A 20,349-nucleotide genomic window follows, 5' to 3' on the forward strand; every position below is an offset into this window, starting at 1 on the left:
GCAGGGGGAGCCGAGATCAGGGACTCATGACTCTTCGGAAATCTTCTTCCTGTCTCCCAAAACCTTAACCCACTTGGTGCCATTTCCCACCTCTGCTGCAAGCACAGGAGTGAGAAGAGCAGCGGGGGTCCTGCCCCCAGGATGTCCCAGGCGATGCACCATGCCATGCCCTGCAAAGGAAGTTGGAGCTGCCCCTGTCTGGATCTCTGTCCCCACCGATGTCGCGAGTGCAGCCACAGATTGCTAAGAGAAAGAGCTCTTTAGCAGCAGCTCTCAGCCTGGGCATCAGCCAAAACGCAGTCAGCACTTTCCGCACAGGGAGCTGGATGCCAAGAGATGTCCTCGAGGTGAAAGGCTCTACACTCTCATTACCACTCACAAATCTCTCCCGAGGGACTCTTGGGGTGAATGCTGGCTGCAGTAAAATCTTCTGTATTTTAATAGAGGGGAAAAAATAAATATAAATTATGGATACTCAGCAATAACATCTTGGAGAAAGGACTGCAGCGTGCAAAGGTGAGGTTGCATGCTTGTCCGTGGCCTCAGCATCCCTCAGCATAGCCGCGGCGTGCAGGAGGGGAGAAACTGCTCATGGGATCCTATACAGCAAGAGATGCTGTGGCCCCTTAAACCCTGTGTTTCAGGGGATGTTCCACACCCTTATTTTTTACTTTCTGTGCCCTGCAGCCACTGCTTTTGGGTGCTGCTCATTTCAGCTGCTTGGCAGCTCCGGTCCCACCGAAGCTGATACTTGTTTGATTTTAAGTGAGCCAGGATTCATCTGACAAGCAGGCGGAGGTGTAAAATACCCAGTCTTCCCTGCATTCATCCAAGGGCCTGTGAAATCCTGCCTGTGCATGGACAGTGGCCGCTCCCCCTGCTTCAGCATTAGGGCAGGACAGGGCAGGGCAATTACAGAAATCCCAGCAAAACCTCTGTTAGCAGGGACAGCTGCTCACTGCAGCATTACTGCTGGGAGCGAGGGGATGGAATAACGTGCCCCTTGCTGCGGGTCTCTCCCCAGCACCGGAGCACGGTCCTCTCCGACCCAGCTTTTGTCGCTGCTACTGCCCCAAGGTGCTGCTGCACCCTAGGACTGGGCAGACACTACGGAAGGCTGCACAGGAGCGAGATTTGGATCAGGCGGTTATAGGGAGAGAGAAAAAAGATGAAAGGAAGCAGAAATCAGTCCCCAGAAATTAAAGCGGCCGCCCTAATGCAGAGATCAGCACATTTTGCGCCTTGCCACCAGCCTGCCATTCTGCTCTCCAGGTGCTGGTGGCCTGTGATGCTCCTGGGGAGGGCGAGCACATCGTCACCGCAGAAGGGGAAACCAGCACACAGTGGATGTTATAAACTACTATCAAAGCCAGAAACACCACTCCCCTTAGGCAGTCAGCAAAGCCACCTCCTAAAGCCCATTAGGGACATCCAGCACCTCGCTGCATTTCCCTGTTGTACAACTGCATCTCTTCTCACCACTTGAAACAGCTGTAGCCTGCAACACAAGGGACTTTTCCAGTGCGAGCCCTCAGTCCCAGCACTTTGCAGCTGGAAAGGGAGCCCAGCGCTGAGCATGAAGCAGCAACAGTTGTGAGCACCGCTCCTTGAGGTGAGTGATCCTCCCCAACACACACATGCTCCCTGCAGCCTTCCAAACAGCCAAGCTGCAACAGAAAGTCATTAACCACATGGAAAAATAATTCTGTGATCACTGTATTAGGCCCCGTGGCCTCAAACAGAGGGGAGAGGGCAGAGGTATACCAAAACCAGCTGCTTCCAAGCCCCTACGTGCCGAAGCTGCCCCTCTGCGGGTGCACAAGGCTGCTCCCAGGGCACGCTGACAGGCCAGGCTATGCCCAGGCACACATTATTTGCCAGTCTTCTTGGCACACTGCTTAAGGTTTGGATACGAAGCTAATCCTAAATAACTGGGGAGAAGTGCCCTGCCAGGTAACAGCCCTTCTAGCTGTTGTCTCTCCCACCTGCCCTCAAAGCAGGCAGCCCCTAGCAGTGATCCAATAGAGCAAAGTAAGATCCCATGTGGAATTTCCTTTTATTTAAGAAAATGTTAGTGTCTCAGGTGCAGCAGCACAATCTGTATTGCCAGGACCAATCCCCAGTGGCAGAGGAGCTGTGTGCCCACCTGGGAGAGGCACGGCGCCGTGTTGGGACCAGTCATGAGCTAAAGCTGAATATTCAGTAAACCCATGAGACAAACCCTCTTTGGGACTCCGTACCAATTCAGCAAGAGGAACTTGCACGGTGCTTACAGACCTCCAGCAGCCACACGGTCACCTTCCCCTCGGAGCAGCAAGGCAGGAACAGTCACCAGAGGGGATCACATTTGATCTCAGAGCTATCTGGAAGCCACACTCAGACTCACTTCTCATGGCGAGGTCCAAAGCAGGAGAACAAGGGCTTCCTGCTGGGGATGGCCGCAAGAAGCGGCTACGGAGCTACACCTGTGGGGATGCGGGGATCTGAGCAACCAGGCCTGTTTCTCAAGTCCTGAGCCCACACGCTGCCACACCCTTTAACCAGCCCACTTCATCCAGACTCTGTGCTTGGGTAAGATTTCTTTTTATCCTCAGAGGACTGAGAGCCACGTACCAGCCTCCACTGCTAACCCCCAGGACACCTGCTAAAGGGGCAGTGCCTGGGGACAGGTTCGTGCCTCATCTGCCTTCCCGCTGGCTGATGGCACAGGGCACGCTGGGACAGGTGCCACTTCTACCAGCCAGGGCTGATCCAAATAACCTCCTCTGCGGGAGCTTCTGTGTTGGCACAAAGGAGCATCGAGTCTCCAGAGCAATGTCTACAAACAACCCCTGCCTCTAATCAGCAGCGATCCTGTCAAAACACACATTTCCACCAGCAGCAACCAGTACTGCGAGCTGTGGCCAAACAACGCTTAACCCAATTTGCAGCCCGTGGGGTGGAAGTCAGTCCCCAGGGTCTCTTCTGCGTGTGCCAGCTGGGCCAGGGGGAATTCAGATCCTGGCTTGGGCCACTCGCCGTTGTGGGAGCCTACAGCACACACGAGAGCGTGCATCGAGGTCCAACATTCACCACTGCCAGAGGTTACCCTGAAGGAGCAAAGAGCTGGGTGGGCTCACCCTCCCCAGGTGCCACATTCACCAAGGGGGGCAGGGGAAGACACTCAGGTTATCACCTCTTTTGGCCAAACAACAAGGACGAGCCAGACGTATTACTTAATGGTGACAGCCTCCAGGGCTCAACCCAGGCGTGCAGGAAGGAACTGCACAACTGACTCATGGAAAACAGCTTTGGGGAAGGACGGGGGAAATCACCTCTTTCACCACTACTTTTAACCACCGGATATTTCCCCCTTCCTCAAACAATTCCAGGACTTGGTCACACCAAAGCAGGCTATCCTGGAGAGCAGGAGACACGTCCATCTGCAGGACCAAGTCGTCAGAGGTTTTGAAAATGCTTCTCCTTACCAGACAGCGAGGAAACCCAAGGCTTGAAACACTGGAAAACTTCAAAAAAATTTTAAAAAAAAATCCCCCTGCAAGTCTTGCAAGAGATGACCCCAGCAGCAGGTCCAGGCTCAGGTGACATACGTGTCTGCACAGCACCCTCTGTAGACCAGGAGCGCTCCTCACCCTGCTCTCCCCGGCTGCTCCACTCTCCCAGAGCTGGCACTCTGCTCCCGTCACCCCGAGTACTCTATTGCCCAACCGGGAAAAGCACGACACGAAGCTGCCAGTCACCTTCTGTGTCCTGTTGCAAAGCAGAAACCTATAAAACCTCATTCTTGCCAGGAACAGCATCCCATATCATTTCAACTGTGATTCACTGCTGGGGGAGGAGGAGCAGGGAGGTGAGGAGAGAATCAGTGTTTGCCTTCACGTTTATAGCAACGTTTCCCCTCCACCTACCCTGCTGCACTGTAACGACACAAGTGTCACATCTGAGCAGCACCAAGCAAAAAAATTTGGAAGGAGGAGGAGCTCTGGAGATCACAAAGGTTGCTCTTCTTTACAAGGGCTCTGCTTGAAGGTAACCCACTTCGTTAAGAAGACAAGGAAGTTCATCATCTTTTCACGCTCCACAGCGAGATGTGAAGAGCTTTAGGCGGTGCAGCCTCGAGTGCCGGCTGTGGGAGTACAAGTGGAAAGTGTGATGAGCAGGGCAGGGGATGCCAGCGCATCTAGTCACTTACCACTGACTGCTCTCAGCAGCGGAAGGGAACATCCACCTCAGCACATACTGTGCATGGCAAGGACAGCATTTCCTAGCCACCCTTCCCACCTTCCTGCATTTGCCTTTCTCTGGCATCCCTCTTTTACCAAGAAAAGGCACTCAGCCACGCAGCACTTTTAGATTACCTGCTGCAAATGCCAATACCGGCTGTCTGGGTCATACTCACATTCAGGCACCAGCAATGCAGTGGTGGCTTTTGCTGAGACACCGCGGTGTTGCCTCTGAGCACAGGCAGGATGCTCCTGCATTGCTAAATCCAGTATTACCCCTGCACTGACGTGAAAGAGGGGAAACGGTAATTTCAGTAAGAACAAGGTGGGTGGGAAGAGAGGGAAGGACAGACAGATCAGCATAGTGCTCGGTAGAAGCGACGTGCTTCATACACCACTTCTAGGGATCAGGGCTTACATCACTAGGCTGAATCTGAAACGTGGTAGAAATATTACTGCTTCACTCCTTTCAAAACAGCATGCTGCTTTTACAGACTGCATTGTGTTCCTTGGTTTCAAAACATAGACCTGAAATGTATTTCTGACTTGAGAAAAAGAAGAGTCACTAATGACACTGGAGAAGAAAAAAAGTCCACATTTTCAGACATTTGAGCCACACTGTCTCTCCTTTCCAGCACCTCTTTGGGAAAGTGGTGTACCACAAATGCACAAAAAGCCATTTCAATTATTTCTACTCTATTTGCATGAGGTCTCTTTGACACTGATGTTAGGATGAACACCATCACCTAGTTTATTCTAGCAGAATTACCGCAGGGAAACTAGGACTCTGATAAAAGTTACGGCAAATTTCCTGTGAAGAGGAATGGAAATGCCACAATAAAGGTCTGTTAGGTGCATAAACGTAAAGCACTGAACAGCCAACGTACAGTGGGTTCAGAGAGGAGAAAGGATGCACCTTGTAAGTCACCAGCAGTCATTCAAATTCAACACACCATTTTTTTTAAAAAATATGATTTCCTACTTAGATTTATTTTTCCTTTAATAACACAGTTTAGCATTTCAGAGTTTGGCATTCTACACTCTTACACACTGTCCTTGTTTATTAGCATTTAAACACAAAAAGACATAGCAAGACCTCCAAACACAAATAAATACAAAAACACAATATACAATAAACTGAAATACAACATATAATAATGCTATTGGGAAATTAAGACATGTTGCTAATTCCTTTTTTTAATTATTATTTTAACAACATGGTTATTGCTGAGCAATAAATTATACATTTTAAAGTTGTTTTCCCCCCCTAAAAGAAAAGGACGAGAACCACTGGTTACCAGATCACTTGCACTGTATCCTTACAGCTATTGATAATTAAGACAGGCAGAATATACACAATCAAATGAGGTTGGCCTTCTTTGGTCTTTGTTTTTGATCATAAAACTAAACAGAAGTGTACCGTTCACTGAAGAGTATGAGATTAAAGAAATGGATACACAAGTTTCAAACACATTCATTTGTACATTATTCTCGATCACTGATGTCTTTTCCATAGATAGTTCTTACAGAATTTCTTGGAAACAAATGTCAGCTTTAGTTTTCCCATTTATTATGTTGTTCCATGCATCTTAAAGGTTATCCTACTTGTCTAAGAGAAATGGACCTACATTTAGCCCATCATCTCCTAATGGGGTATTTTTCACAGCCCTCTAGTCACCACTAAATCATTGGAGTTTTATACCTTGTAGAAAAAATCCTGAACTTCCCCTGTTGTTTTTTTTCTATAAAACTGAAAAAAAATATATATATAAACCAAACAACAGCTATAAGAAAAACAAAATACGTGGATCACATGATGCATCAGCAACGATGGAAGCTTGTACCTTCCCATTCTACAAGTACAGATTATACAACTCTCTGCCAGTGACGCAGGTCATAGTTGGAAGATGTGTCCTTTCAGATGTGAGCTATATTCAAATCCAAAGCTCAGAACACTACGCAAGAAAATGACCTTTACGAATGATAATGCTGGTTTATCTCAGTAACCCTTAGACAGAGTCAAATTTTATCACTACGCATCGCACTGCCAGCAATGGAGCGTGTGAACACCGGCATTGCTAAGAAGTTAAAAAGTCCTTGCAGAACTGGCAACCAAATTAAAAGCTTAGTTCCAAAGGACCAAAAACACAAACACCACGTGTAGAGACAACAAACCCTTCCCTAAATGGGTAGGTTAGTAAGCCACAGAGTTGGGATCCAGCTTTGAATTCCACATCAAGTCTGGGATGTTTGGATCCAGGATTTTGGTTCAGGTGCTTCTCTGTGAAATTTAGAACTTATTTGAACCCTAAGGAACTAATCCTAACTTGGAGGGGAAAAAAAACTAAACAAACACAGCCTAGTATCTACACTAAGATCATGAAATGGAAGACAGAAGCTGCAGTCTTGACCATAAATTAGAAGAGAAATAGGAATAGTCAGATCCCTTACGTGTTGTATATATCTACTCTTCTAAGTCTCAGGAGGATGTCCCTGAATCAGCAGTCCAAACTTTTCCACAACCTTCCTATCTGGTGCTTCTCAGCAAAGGCCTGGATTAACAGGTAGGAAAGAACAATTAAGCCCTCCATATTTTGGTTTAAAGAAAAAGGGAGAAAGCCCCACAAGAAAGAAATGGTCAGTCATGCTACAGGCTGGAAGAACAAAGATGAACCCACTTCACTTTAAAATGGTATTCTCCCTCCTCAGTTAAGAGGAGCATCAGATGAGACTTATTTTGTTGGGTGATTCTGAACAAATAGAGCAGGACGCATGTTTGCTGCTGTTATTCACATTGACACATTGCAGTGGCCTTCCACCCTGTGGTCGGGGCAAAGCACTGTCAAGTAGTGAGCAACGTCTGGGCTACCATACACATACGACCCCAAATCATGACAGCTTGTATGTTTAATTCTAGCCCTTACTGTCCTGATGTGGGTCTTTCAGGTATGTCAACTTGGTTTTCAGTTCCTTTAAAGGGACAAATGTATTAAAAGAGTAAAACCTAGTGATCTGAAGGTAACACTAGGAACTGGAACCTCTCATTCAGTCCCGGCTCCAGGAGATTCCTTTCATGACTCTGGGCAAGTCACTTCACATCTCATCCTTGATTTCCTTTTTCCAGAAAAGACAAATAGCACTTGCTATAAGAAGAACATGTTTGCAAATGCAAAGTGCTTCCTATGCTGTACACAGCACTAAAAACTACTCTCAGACAGACTGAATTCCCAAACCAATCGTTTTTATTGCAGTAGCTATGATATCTAGGTCAACCAGAATACAGAGGTATTGACTGAACAGCATAGGAATTCCAGGAAGAGGTCCAGCTGCTTTCTATTATCTTTTGTTCCCAAATTAAAGGAAAGAACTTGCAATTAACAAGTTGCCCATCACTATGTATGTTTAAAATACAGGAATCTCCAAATTAGCAGAGTATGAGGAAGGACATGTGTCCTAGATGACATTCCAAGGTCTTCAGAAAGGCTAAACAAACTGTTTGTTTGCTATACACAGGCCTTCAAACCTGGAAAATGTGAATCCAAAGTTTGCTCTTAACCAAGATCCTCCCTTAGCAGCAGCAAGTTATATTTGCACCAATTGATCAAGTATAAGTTGGAGGAAAGGGTTTTGTTTCATCACTTCTATGTAAAGACTTTGCATATATATGTGCATGCATGTCTGTGTGTATATGTATGTACCTACACATGTATGAGTAATTTACAGAGCAAAAACTAAGAGATTAGAGATGCAACCCAAGAATTTTTCCCCCTCACCTATTTGTATATTTGCATAGTTAAATCATATCAAGGCATCAATACTGCAGTCACATTTTCACTCTTCTGTGGTGCAGGCAACTTGCCACTTCCTACATGCTTCTCTGTCTTGGACCAAACAGCACCAGTGTTTTAAAAATGAAACAAAACAACAGAAACCCTGCATTGTTGGTGAAATGCCTATCCCACATGATGGAATACAGATACAAATAGGTGGTAGCTTTTAAACTCCATCTCAACAAGCCATAATCATGGCAAGCCGAGAAACACAAGCAATACAATCACAACCTAACATTCATGGGTTCAACACAAGTTACAACTACATAAATCTCTATTACCTTTGCATTTGAGAAATTCACCAGGCACAGAAACAGGCACGTATCTTCAACTTTCCTTTTCCAAGTAGGAAAACCACGGGAAAAGGAAATAAACTGCATTTCATATTTATAAGAGAGCTAGCATGTTACCACAACATTTTTTTTTCCCCTGTCAAAATTATGCCACCCATCATCCCCTTTTCCTATTGCACATTCTCTTCATGAAGAACAACATTTACAGTACAAGGCTGAAATCAACATTGCATATTGTAAGTCAGCAGTTGAAGGTGTACCATGTAGACAGTAACTGAAACAAGACCCCTTTAATTAGATCAGAGAAGTAATGCAGACATGGTCATGCATCATAATTGCAGGTTGGTCTTTAAACACCCGAACAGTTTCATCCTGTTTAGAATTCAAGACTTTCTAGGTAACAGATGCACTCACCCTGTGCTGAAGAGTGTACAAAAAGGGCAACATCCAGATTGTCACACACTGGCATCTCCCTAGAGGAAGCTGGAAACAGAAGAGGCTTGTACATAACTTGGAGCATCATCATTAAGAAAGAGTACCAGCAAGAGACTTCAGTTGTGCGCTGCTAAGAATTACTAAGCAGAGGGAAAAAAGGTTCCATTGAAGAAACTCTGTTCAAAGTAATGCAAATACTCTGGGACCCCCTTGCAATAATGGCACACCACAGGAGTTAGCCGGGATTCAGGAGTATATGTGAGGGCAGACTGTTGCCCCATGAATCACTTTAAACAGACAGTCCCTAGAAAACTTTGGATATCTGGGTCAGGAACGTACAGAAAAAAGGATAAAGGGCATTTCAATGATGAGAGAAAAAGTTAAATAATTTAAAGTATTGAGTAAAGCACCAGGTATCTTTTCCTTTCAATTTAGAGAATATACAGTGGCCTTGTTTTCACAAAATGCTACATACTCCTTGCTGGAAAGCAGAGGAAACTTATTTCTATGTACACAGTAAGAACTCTACAGAGATGGCCCGCGAGTTCTGCGGAGAAAGGGGTGTTACAGTCAAGGCTTCAGGTATTCCACAGCAGGCGGTGTCTACATTTGTGTAGCAAGATCCTGGATTTCACAGTACGCAGGGTTGGCAAACTGGAAATTCTCTGGCAGCTTCATGTAATTTTAAAAAATAAGTGCAGTAGGCCTCCATTTTATTAACTGTGATAAAAAGCATATATGCAAAAATATTTTTATATCGATAGCACACTACTGCATTATAAAAGCTGCCCAAGTGAAGCTGAAGATTCTGGCAGCTGGTGCTTTTGGCACTTGGGAGATGTGGAAAGCAGCATAGAGATCTGTGAAATACAACAGTGACTGATGTTTCTGCTACAGTGATCGGCATTAATATAGTTAGCAGTGTTCATATTTAAACTTCTCTATGAAGTTTCTGAGTCAATATCCCACTAAGAGGAGATATTCAGATCTCTTAAAGCTACTAGTTTAGGCTGTGTGCAGACTCAGGAAGACTTCCCTATTAGTTTACACTTTTCACATGTTTCAAAGTCCTCTTTCAATCACAAAGGCTGGAAACTCTTTTTTCCTCCTCTTTTAAAGAGCCTGGATTTAGAAGCGCAATTCTGTCACAGGAGCTGGAAACTGTAGTCACAAATCTGCAGAATATGCTGGGCCCTGTTTATACTAGAAATCTCCTCCAAGTCCCAGATTGAAACAGGATATAAACTGTTTTGAGATGGCCAAACGGTTTCATTTAAGTTTACAAGACATGCATTAGCAATGGGAGGAGAGTCCTTTGGACATTTCCACTTGGGAATCCTGTTTTCAGTAAAATTCTGTGATGCACAAACACAAAAGCTCAGCTGCCTACATTCACAATTATTAAAATGACACAAGTTGAGCGAACCTTCGGCCTAAAGCCTAAGTGATGGGTTTACTTATGCAGCCTGCATAAAACTGCAAGTGCCATATAATTATATCTAGAGATATAGATGCGGGTATATCTATAGATATTTTTCTCTTGTGCAGAACGTCCTCCTTCTGTGCTAGAAATCAAATGCTAGCACATGCCTCCATGTTTGAGCTTGCACCTGTTGACAGCTATGTACCATAGAGGGAGTACAGTACCTGGACAATGGAAGGCAAGAAAAGGAAGACAAGTTGCTGCTGACGGTTGCGACGGTCAGCAGCAGGCAGTATTCTAGCAGGTGCCCGGAAAACCCATGAAGACCACTTAGCATGCATTGTATATTCATAAATACTTCTTGCAGGCACTGTGTGTGAAGGCACAGCCAAAAAAGACAACGGCAAAGACAAGCTGAAATACAAAGGCATGAATTCAACTGCACCTTAGACAAAAAGTTTGACTATGCCTCAAAAAGCAGAAAACTGATACAACCTGACATTAAAGGCTGAGATGCAATGTTTTCTTTCAAGCCCACGAAGGCTAAAAACACAGTGGTGCAAGTCCGTTCTGCTTAAGCAGTTCTTGGATTTTAAAGAGCACCACAGTCAGGCTATGTCTCTAGACTTGCTTGTCACAGGCTATTAAATAGAAGCAGATGAACACAGCAGGTTGCAATCAGCATGTTTTAGGGCTAGCAAATGCTTTCCACTACAGTTCAGGCTGTTATAAAAAAGAAGCCCGTGCATTCCCTCTTAGGATGCTTGTCTGCTACGAAACGCTGTCATAAGCATATACATTCACAGCCCCACAGAGTTCTCAGATGGGTCCGTTTCACATTATGCCACCTTACAACCACAGGCATTCGAAGAAAAAGGTCACCTGCCTTCACAGCGGCCATGGAGACTGTCTAGTCCAAGCTCCATAGGAGCACCGAGCATAACGTTTAGGCACCTCAATAAGATGGATTCCACCATGGCCGAGTCATAGAAGCTCCGGAAGCCAAAGAAATGGGCTTTGGCTTCTATTTTGTACACGGCAAGGTACCTAAGGGCTCTGAAGACAAGGCTAAACATTATGCCTGAAGTCCAATTAAACTACCATTTCAGATATCAGAATTAATCTGAATAAAAAGCTATGGTTTATAAGCAGCACAGCACATCTAAGGCACATGTATGCATGCAAGCCACCATCACTGTATTAAGACATTGCTGATTTGTCCTTAAAAAGCAATGGCTGCTAGTACAGAACAAACATACAGGCTTTTTTCAGCACTAATCCTCCTCCCCAATACTGAAAATACTATATACTGCTGACAGCATAATGTGCAACATATATAGCTTGATTGGAAAGCATGGGGCAGAACTTTAAAAAATGTACAGGATTCCGCTTAGAACTCCAAAGTTCAACAAATGCCCTATTTTAGGGTGAAAACGATTATAAATCTGATAATGATGCACAGCATCCATGAGTGATTTTTCCTTAATTTTGAAATAGTGTCATTAACTACGACATATATTGTAGGTTTACATTTCTAAAGAGAAATAACAGAATTGAATAGTTTTTTTCCTATCACAAGTGATAACCAGTGTTTGATATCTTCTATTTTTCTTCCAAGAAATATCAGTCTATCAACAGTTTTAAAATAAAATGTTTTCTGTAACAATAGAACTTTAAATAAAAATATGATTTTGATTCAGATACTTTTGAGAAGACATGGATACTTTTCCAAGATCTTCTGACAAAGTAATTATTAAAACAGAGACCAGATGAGGCCTTAAAAAGACAATATACTATATTTCAGACAAGATTGCACCTCAGTTTTTCAAATAATATCATAATTGCAACATTACTTCATCATTTCTTCTTTTAACATGCTGACAACTTCCAGCTAGCCCACATGTGAAGGCTTTTTGTTTTTGTATTCTAGCTTAAAGAAATAAAAGTCAGTAATTTATTCACCACATACTGTATATGTCTTTTCACCTCCAATTGACTAGATTATTAATAAGTTAAAAAAAATCCTCTCTGACCATAATCATTATCCTCATGAGGGATAAGTGATTCTTCAGAGCTTAAGTGTTGCTAGTTCTATTAAAAAATATACCATGGTATGATTTCTTAATGTGTTGCTACTTTCGCAATTGGACCCTATGCAGTTATGCCTTCAAACTCTTCCATCTGTTCCACAAGGTGGTTCTGTGAGCTTTAGGACCTCTGATTGAAGACAAACTGATATAAAACCCCCAAACGGAGTTGTCTTCTGTTTAATCCGCCTCCCCCATTGTATGTCAGGGGTCTGGTAGATCCGATGTATCCACTATGACTTTAATAAAAATAGTATCATCTTTAATATACGTTCCATTCTCTAGAACAGTTTGAGCCACAAAGACGGGGCAGCCAGATGCAATGTTCATTTCTCCAGTTGGCTTCTTGAAACTGCTGCTGTTTGGATCTGGCTTGAAAGCATCTCCTAAGTGGCGTCGAGACGGCCCCTGATCCATTAGCATCAGAGTCACTTTCTGTTTAAACGGCCAAGGAAGCAACGCATCATATTCTCCACGCATTATGACAAAAAACAGAGACAAGTGCGTCCCCTTTCCCATGCCATCTCCATTAAGGTAAACTCTGGCACACATCTTGTAGCCAAAGTATCCAGTATAAAAGGGTTGGCTGTACAAGGACAGGGTCTTCCCCATGACTGCCTCTTGCTTCCGACGTTTATAATCTCGAATCTTCCAAATTAATACTCCGTTGTAACTGGCAGTTTCTAAAACTTGGAATCGGAGGTCCATGTCAGCCAGCCGAATATCATGAACGCTCAGCATCTGATCATGTCTGCTCAGCTGTGTCTCTAGCAGGCCTGTTAGAAAACAGAAAGGACGAGGGTGAGAAAAGTGTTTTTTTCTAAAGACAGTAAAAATCAATTGCCAGTGCTGCTACTGTATATGAAAACACTTTCCTCCCCAAGAACCAAAGTGCATTTGGTCACCGATGAAGCAATTTCCACAGACAACAGTTTGCCAGCTATTACCTAGGTTAAATGGGATTTTTACAAACATGGGTGTTAATGACACATGTAGTAGAAGTCAAATATTCAAATCATCTAACATAAATTTTGTCTGGTCACTAAGCAATATAACTACAGAGGCTTCCATTTTTTGATAGGAGACTTGGTAGCATTATCTGCAGATTGCTATTAGCCATGAAGACCTTGGAAGTGGTCACACATCCTACATAATCCCGCTGAAATTCAGAAGCACCGCTGATCACTCAAAACATTCTTCTCGGACACTACTTGTCTCTGAAGTGTAGTGCTGTTACCTTGTCTAAAGCTCATCATAAAAGAACAGAAAATTCAAGCTTAGCTCTGCATTATATGGTCATTTATTTAGTTTGGAGGGAGGGCTGTTTTTAATGTCCCCTCTCCCTCACACGAAAATGTTACTCTGTCTTTGCACACTGGCAAAATTGGCCAACATACAATACTGAGAAGCAGATGAATTCTTAAGGCAGGTTTGTTTTATTCAGACCTATTTAAACATTAAGTTCTTTGTCCCAGTCATTCAAACACATATGATCTACACTATCTTGCGGAACTCCAGTTTTCACTTTATTCAGCAAGCACAACAATAACCTTATTCGCAAGCAGTTATCACAGTTTTCTTTGGATCAAATATACCTCTGTAACATATCAGGACAAGTGGTTTCAGGTGGATAACCATACTGTTGAGCCATTCATGGGGGAGAAGAGTAATAGAAGAACACTTGTCAATATACTGAAACTATAGCTAAAGAAGCTGCTGAAAGCTATTAGCTGTCAAAGATCAGCTGAGAAACTATTTATAATGAACTAACATTGTAATCAAGACAAGGGTCAAGAAAACAAAATAGAAGAAAGAATCAAGCTTGGAAGCAATGCTACATAAAAGGTTTTAAGGAGTTTTCTATTCAAAAATCAGAAGAATCAGCATTATTGATGCTTCCACGTAAGAAAAAAAAAAAAAAAATCACAATGGAAGTGCCATTCAAAGGACATAATTTTTCTCTTGACAGCACTGCTGAGTACTTCAGTTCATTGTGCTTACACTTACTTGTATTTCGAGCTCCTTGCCCTGCAGTTTTATCAACACTTTCCAGCTCAGTCACTCTGTTCTGGAGGGATTCTACACTGCTCTTCATGCTGTCAGCCTCCTCCCAGTTCTGTCGGAAGGGACGGATTTCTTTGTCCAGTTCTTTCAGTTTCTCTGCTTGACTGTCTATCACTCGCTTTATAAAACAGGAAGTTATGAGTTAAAATAACAAAAAGACATTAATTTAGGCAAACTAAACAAAGATTATATATCAATAAGAAGATGCATTTCCAATAGAAACAAGTGTCAAATATTTTAGTAAACACAAACCTTGAAAATTTAGAGGAATAGCCCAAGTATTTATAAAACACTTATAAAAATATTTAGTGCTGCATAGGTATTAATTAGGTAACTGGTGAAACACTGGAACAGGCTGCCCAGGGAAGTGGTGGAGTCATCATCACTGGAGGTGTTCAAGGAACGTGTGGACGTGGCATTGCGGGACATAGTTTAGTGGGCATGGTGGTGTTGGGTTGATGGTTGGACTTGATGATCTTACAAGTCTTTTCCAACCTTAGTGATTCTGTAATATTAGAGCACTATCAGAATTATCAACATGATTATTTAAAAAAAGGAATTGTTAGTGTGCTCTTGTCTAAAATTTTTTTTAAATCCTTTCAATGCAAGAAAAATATTCTGAATGTCTCTATATTGATATTATGGGCTGGTATTTGTTGGATTTCATGTCAGAGTACTTAAACAACACAGTATGGGCACAACAACTTACCACAGTGTGAATCAAGCGGCTGCTCACGTGCATGCATTTATCATTGGGTAACAGCAAAATAACTTACCCCTCCAGAAAACCATCAGTACTCTTGCACATGTGGAGCAGGAGTACATATATGTGCAGATACAGCGGCGTTAACAAGATCCAAGCTCACATAAATCAGTTATCAAAGCCTAAGTTAGTATCTGCCCATAACCATAGCAGAAGCCCTCAAGAGTGTGAGCAAAACTACCACTTCTGACCCCTTAAGCACTTTTAAAATTCCCACCCTTACTTCCTAAATTGAATAAACCATGCATCCTGAAGGTGCTTGCTGGTCAAGTCTTTTTAAGAAAACGAAGAAAAAATCCCAGTTGATTTTGGAAAGGCATGAAATATAATACTCAAGGAAAAAAAAAAAATACATAGAAAGGCTGGTATCCTCCGGAAGAGGGACATTGCAAGCACTTCAGTATAATACAAATATAAAGGAGAACATGTTTCCCAGTCTACCTCAAATCTGATGCAAGAAATACATAGCACTTTACATTATCACAGCTAATTCGGACTAGCAGGAATTTTAGCCAGAACCCTATAATCAGTTGTGAAGTTCAAATGATAACACAAATATTTGAGACAAGAAACTACTTTTGCTACCACCTACAGTTAAATTCCAAATCTAACTTTATAGTTTATTATCATATAGTGCCAACGTGTAAAAATGATTTTTCACTTCTTACAAAAAGTAGCAGTTGAGTACAAAACAAGAAAATAAAGTTATTTTACATTTGCCTTCTGGTTAGCTATGTGGATTCAATGTTCCCCACTGATGGGGAAAACCCTTCTGCCTCATGCAACCTTCATTTCCCCTTTTAGGCATTTGCTTTTAATCATGTGGTTTCAGTTGTACTGAAAGTCTGTAACGATTAATTGAAGGCTGTCAATTTGATAAGCCAGCTAGCAAAATCATGGTCTAGGAGTGTTTTATTTTGTTGTGTCTCAAAACCACTGAGTAATCTAACGTATTTCAATATTAACTATTTATTTCTATGTTGGTATTTTAAAACAAGCTTATATATCTCACTTGCAAAATTATGACTTTGTGAAGGAAAGCTGTGTACTGAATCATAAATGCAGGGACATGGTCCCATTAAACAGATTAAGCAACTTGCCTGGACATACTAATCATCAGCTACCAACACAGTCACACCCTCTCACCTGGACTGATGGTAATAATAAAATAAAATAGGGAAGGGCAGTTAGCTATACATATAAAAGGAAACACACCATGGAATGGCCTGAATGAATGTTTTAAGAGCAGAGCCACAAGATTTAGCCATTAGTTCAGAGTTAACATTCAAAAGTAAACTCAAAGTGTACCCAAGTATGATCTTTTTCCTCTACTCATACAAAACATAAGCCCTCCAAGTCAAGAACAATAACATGGTCATGGGTTTGTACACTGCCTCACACAGAGATGCTCTAATTTCCAACGGGGACCTCCTGACATTAACACAGTATCAAACAAAATGAATAAATACATTTTTAAATGAACTGGGAAGTGGTACAAATGCAGAAGAACTGTAAGTTATTCTTCTTTTGGGAGAAGTTTACTAGAAGTTTTTACTAGGGACCAACTTCTCTCCATCAATCTGTGTGCAACATTCTACCCTCGTACATGCACAACCAATACTGTTTTTTAGCTGCTTCTACTACACATCAGCAAATGTGTAGTATTTTATCTCTACCTCTTCATGAGAATTCAAGAGATACTGAAAAATCAGAAATAGACTTGTATTCTGTTTTTAAAAAGCAGTGGGATCTCCATCTTTTTACCCTCAGGGAAGCCAACCTCCCCTATGCTGGGAGATACCGATGTACTAGATCTGCACTGGAGAATTTCACTCTCTTTAATTACTCCATTAGAAAGCACACAGATGTCTCACACTGTACTCATAAATTTTCAAATAGATATCAATTTTCTGCATGCACTTTTTATTCCAGTAACCGACCTCTCCAGATCATTAATCCAGAGTTATATGCCATTGAGGGCTCTTCTTGATGCTGATTTTCATCTAGGTTTTGTTTGGTATTTCTAATCAACAATCTCCAGAATTTTAGCACTATTATTACTAAAAGAATTTAGAAAATGTCATGAGGAACTGAAGAAAGTTATATTTGCAGTTGTCTCTCTTTCAGATGCTCCTAACAGACCTTTCCATTGCAACGGATACAGCAAAACTGAAAAGCTAAAGAACACACTAGAAAAGGAACCAAAGGTACTACTTGACTGGGAAAACAAATCATACATCCTCCTCCTTTGAAGGAACGTATTACCAATCAAATAATTTTATATTCAGAAGGTTATTGTTTCTTTTGCCTTTAAGTACCTCATGTCCACACTCAGCTTACGACTTGTCTTACTAATATGCTTCCATATACCCATAAGAAAGACTGGACATGGGATGTGAAAGTTCCTCTCCACAAGACACAGTCAAAAAAGCATCACACGTTCTCTTGGTAAAAACACTTCCCCTAGAGACCAGTATATAGAAAATTAATCTGAATAAAAACATCTCAAGGTTGAGGTTCCTGCCAGTGCCCAGACACCTTTGATGCATTTACACTAGTTGTGTTAAAGGCCTCGCAGTGCATATGATGCCAGTTGTACTCAGTGAAACTGCTGTTCCCAAGCCAAAGAAGGCTACATGACAACTAATACTGAAACTGTACTAGAAATTACTAGCATGCATAGGACTTGGGGGACTAAGCAAATAACACTTGTCCAGACCTGAATTGGCTAGTTCTACACTGGAAATAGCTGTTGCTCTTGTATAGCCATGGCTGCTCAACGCAACCCAGAAAAAGAATGGCTCACAACAGGTAACTAATTCCTTCAACTCATAGTAGGCAACAGAAGGAAGCTCATCATATTGTCCAGGGAAAAACAAATGGGAGGTGTGTTTCCAGGATGCCCTTAACAACCTGACTGAACCAGGAAGTTCAGTAAGTGGAAGGAATCAGGTTAAAACCGTTGTAAAACACAGTTTGGCTTAAAATAACTAAAGTAAAATAGCTGGTGAGAAGAAGTGGGGGGGGGGGGAAGGAAAAAGAGCAAAACACACCCTCTCCAGTGCTTATTACCACCAAAAAGTCACCTATTGGATCTGCCAATCATATGGTTTTGTGGGGTTTTTTTTTCTGAACATAAACCATTTGAAAATTGATTTTGCTAACACTTACAGCTTGAGGAAATCAAAGATATTGCAATCTGTCATCAAGACAATCATGAAAACCTCTGCTCTATGTTTTTTCCATTTCCCCTCTCATCACTGGTTATTGAGACAGCATGTGTAAAAACCCCAGGCTTACAAATTAACTTACCTCCTGGTAGATTCAATCAGCAATATCAACACATACAAGGATTAGCTTCCCAGTGTCAGAATGCAATATTGTAAGCATGCAGCCGTATCCCAGACTATCATCAGCCCAAATAACAATAACTAAGGCAGGCTAAACTGGTTACTACATTGGCAGAACATGGAAAGTAGTAAGTGCTATAAGGAGAAATGCTGCTGTTGCCAAACTTAAAGGTGTCCTTATAAACCAACATTGAGGGCCTCACGGCTCTGAGCTCTTGAATGTGCTACCCTTGGAATTTTAGCCATAGTCTAGTTTGGATACTTATATCCTTCTCGAGTATTAACATTTGCAGTTTACTATGTGAAGTGAATAATGAATGAAAAAGATAATTTTATTTACATTCCTTTAAGCTGGACGCTAAAGCAGGTATCTGATATTCTAGCAGCAGACATACTAAAATAATGTGTAAACGATACCTTCACAATAGCTTGTTAAGTAGCTCCTGGGGTTTCCCTAATTGTGGTCAGTATCACACCAGCTAACACAAATTCCCAGCACCCACATTCCAAGTCAGCTCTGAATGCAAAGCAAAGAATTTCAGCTTGGGCTAAGCACCGTGCTAGTGCATCCAGAGGATTTCTAGTGTGATGCTGGCTTGTGGCCAGGTGATTCAGACCACAGAATAAGAAACTCAGACCTACTGGCAAAGGAATGATTAGATACATTTTCCTCAGGACAACAGAAACATGGATTTCAAAAAGTGTATTCAAATGCATTGTACTATGTTTGGATTAATTCCGTACCAGACTGATCTCACTCATTATTAGTATTTTTTAAAATACCAGCAAGTAGAAAAGAAATATACATTATGCATATGACAGTTTTAAAGTGCTAATCTTGTTCTCCAGTTTGACAGTAGTTCCTCAAGCAGTTATTTTTTGGAGAGAAGAAAAAACAATTATGATTATTCTTCAGATAAGATTTGTAATTTTGCTTTCAGTCTTTTCCCTTTTTAAACAGGGGGTTTTGTTTTAACATAGGCTAGGCAACTGCAGTGTTTTAGTGAAGTATCTTACTCCAACCAACACAACAAACCAGCTACTGACCAGAAAGGGGGGGGGGGGGGGGGGGTGGGGGTGGGGGTGGAATCAGAATAAGGTAAGCTCTCTCCCCCCCTTTTTAATTAGAACACCTCACTTCACAAGTGTAAAGGCACAGGACAGAAGCTACTACCATTTCTGCTTTAATGGGGAGATTCTAAATTTCTTACCTGTAAATGAAGTATTTTAGATTCATTATTCCGCAGCATTTCCTTCTGTCTTTCAATTTCTATTTCAAAGCTACAAATCTGATTATGTAAAGTTTGTATACTCTTGTTCTTTTCCAAACTTTCATTCTGGAGCAAGGCCACCTGGAAAAAATTCTACAATTACTCCTGCCAAAGTTTATTAAAAATACCTGTAACTTGTTAGTTTTAAACTATCTTAAACACATGAAAGGGGTGAGATCCTAGTAAAATCTCTCTCCATGTCTTGCAAATAAATAAATAAACCCCAACCTTCTGATAGCTACTTTTGCACTTCCACAGCATGGTATTGGTACAACTTTGGCTGATGAAAGTGCAGATGGGATACACAAACAGCAAAAGAACTTGTGTCTAAGCATAATCTTTTCTTTATTCAGTTTGTTATTTAATGGCTTGGTTTCCTGGTTTCCACTAACTGACTTGGGAGTTGCTTGGAGTTCAGAAGAAACAACCTTTTTAGCTCTAGATCAGTGTTAAGAACTCAAGCCCTGCACAGAAGGGATACCACAGAAAAGCCGAGCAGCTGAAAAGCTAGTCAGGAAAGGGAAACATTGATCTTCCCACCTACTCCAATCTATCCTGATCTATAGCAAATTTAAGGGAAAACATCATCTGTGTGGGATTGGCTTGGCTT

The 20,349-nt window shown here is 42.0% G+C and overlaps 1 protein-coding gene across 5 annotated transcripts in view; it reads right to left on the reverse strand.

Annotated features, from left to right (window-relative positions):
- Positions 1-12,364: 12,364 nt before the first annotated feature.
- Positions 12,365-20,349, reverse strand: part of TRAF3 (TNF receptor associated factor 3) — a 28,019-nt gene continuing 20,034 nt past the window's right edge. For 4 of the 5 annotated variants that reach the window (XM_059819586.1, XM_059819584.1, XM_059819583.1 and 1 more), the window contains 3 exons: positions 19,680-19,820; positions 14,299-14,473; positions 12,365-13,067 (listed from right to left, as the gene is read on the reverse strand). In XM_059819586.1, the coding sequence (XP_059675569.1) occupies positions 12,496-13,067; positions 14,299-14,473; positions 19,680-19,820 (888 nt within the window). In that variant the 3' untranslated portion in view covers positions 12,365-12,495. The remainder of the gene's footprint in view (positions 13,068-14,298; positions 14,474-19,679; positions 19,821-20,349) is intronic. The other variant, XM_059819585.1, reaches the window with a different exon arrangement.

This window comes from Gavia stellata, chromosome 7 (genome assembly GCF_030936135.1).
Source record: "Gavia stellata isolate bGavSte3 chromosome 7, bGavSte3.hap2, whole genome shotgun sequence".
In the NCBI taxonomy this organism is placed as follows: Eukaryota; Metazoa; Chordata; class Aves; order Gaviiformes; family Gaviidae; genus Gavia; species Gavia stellata.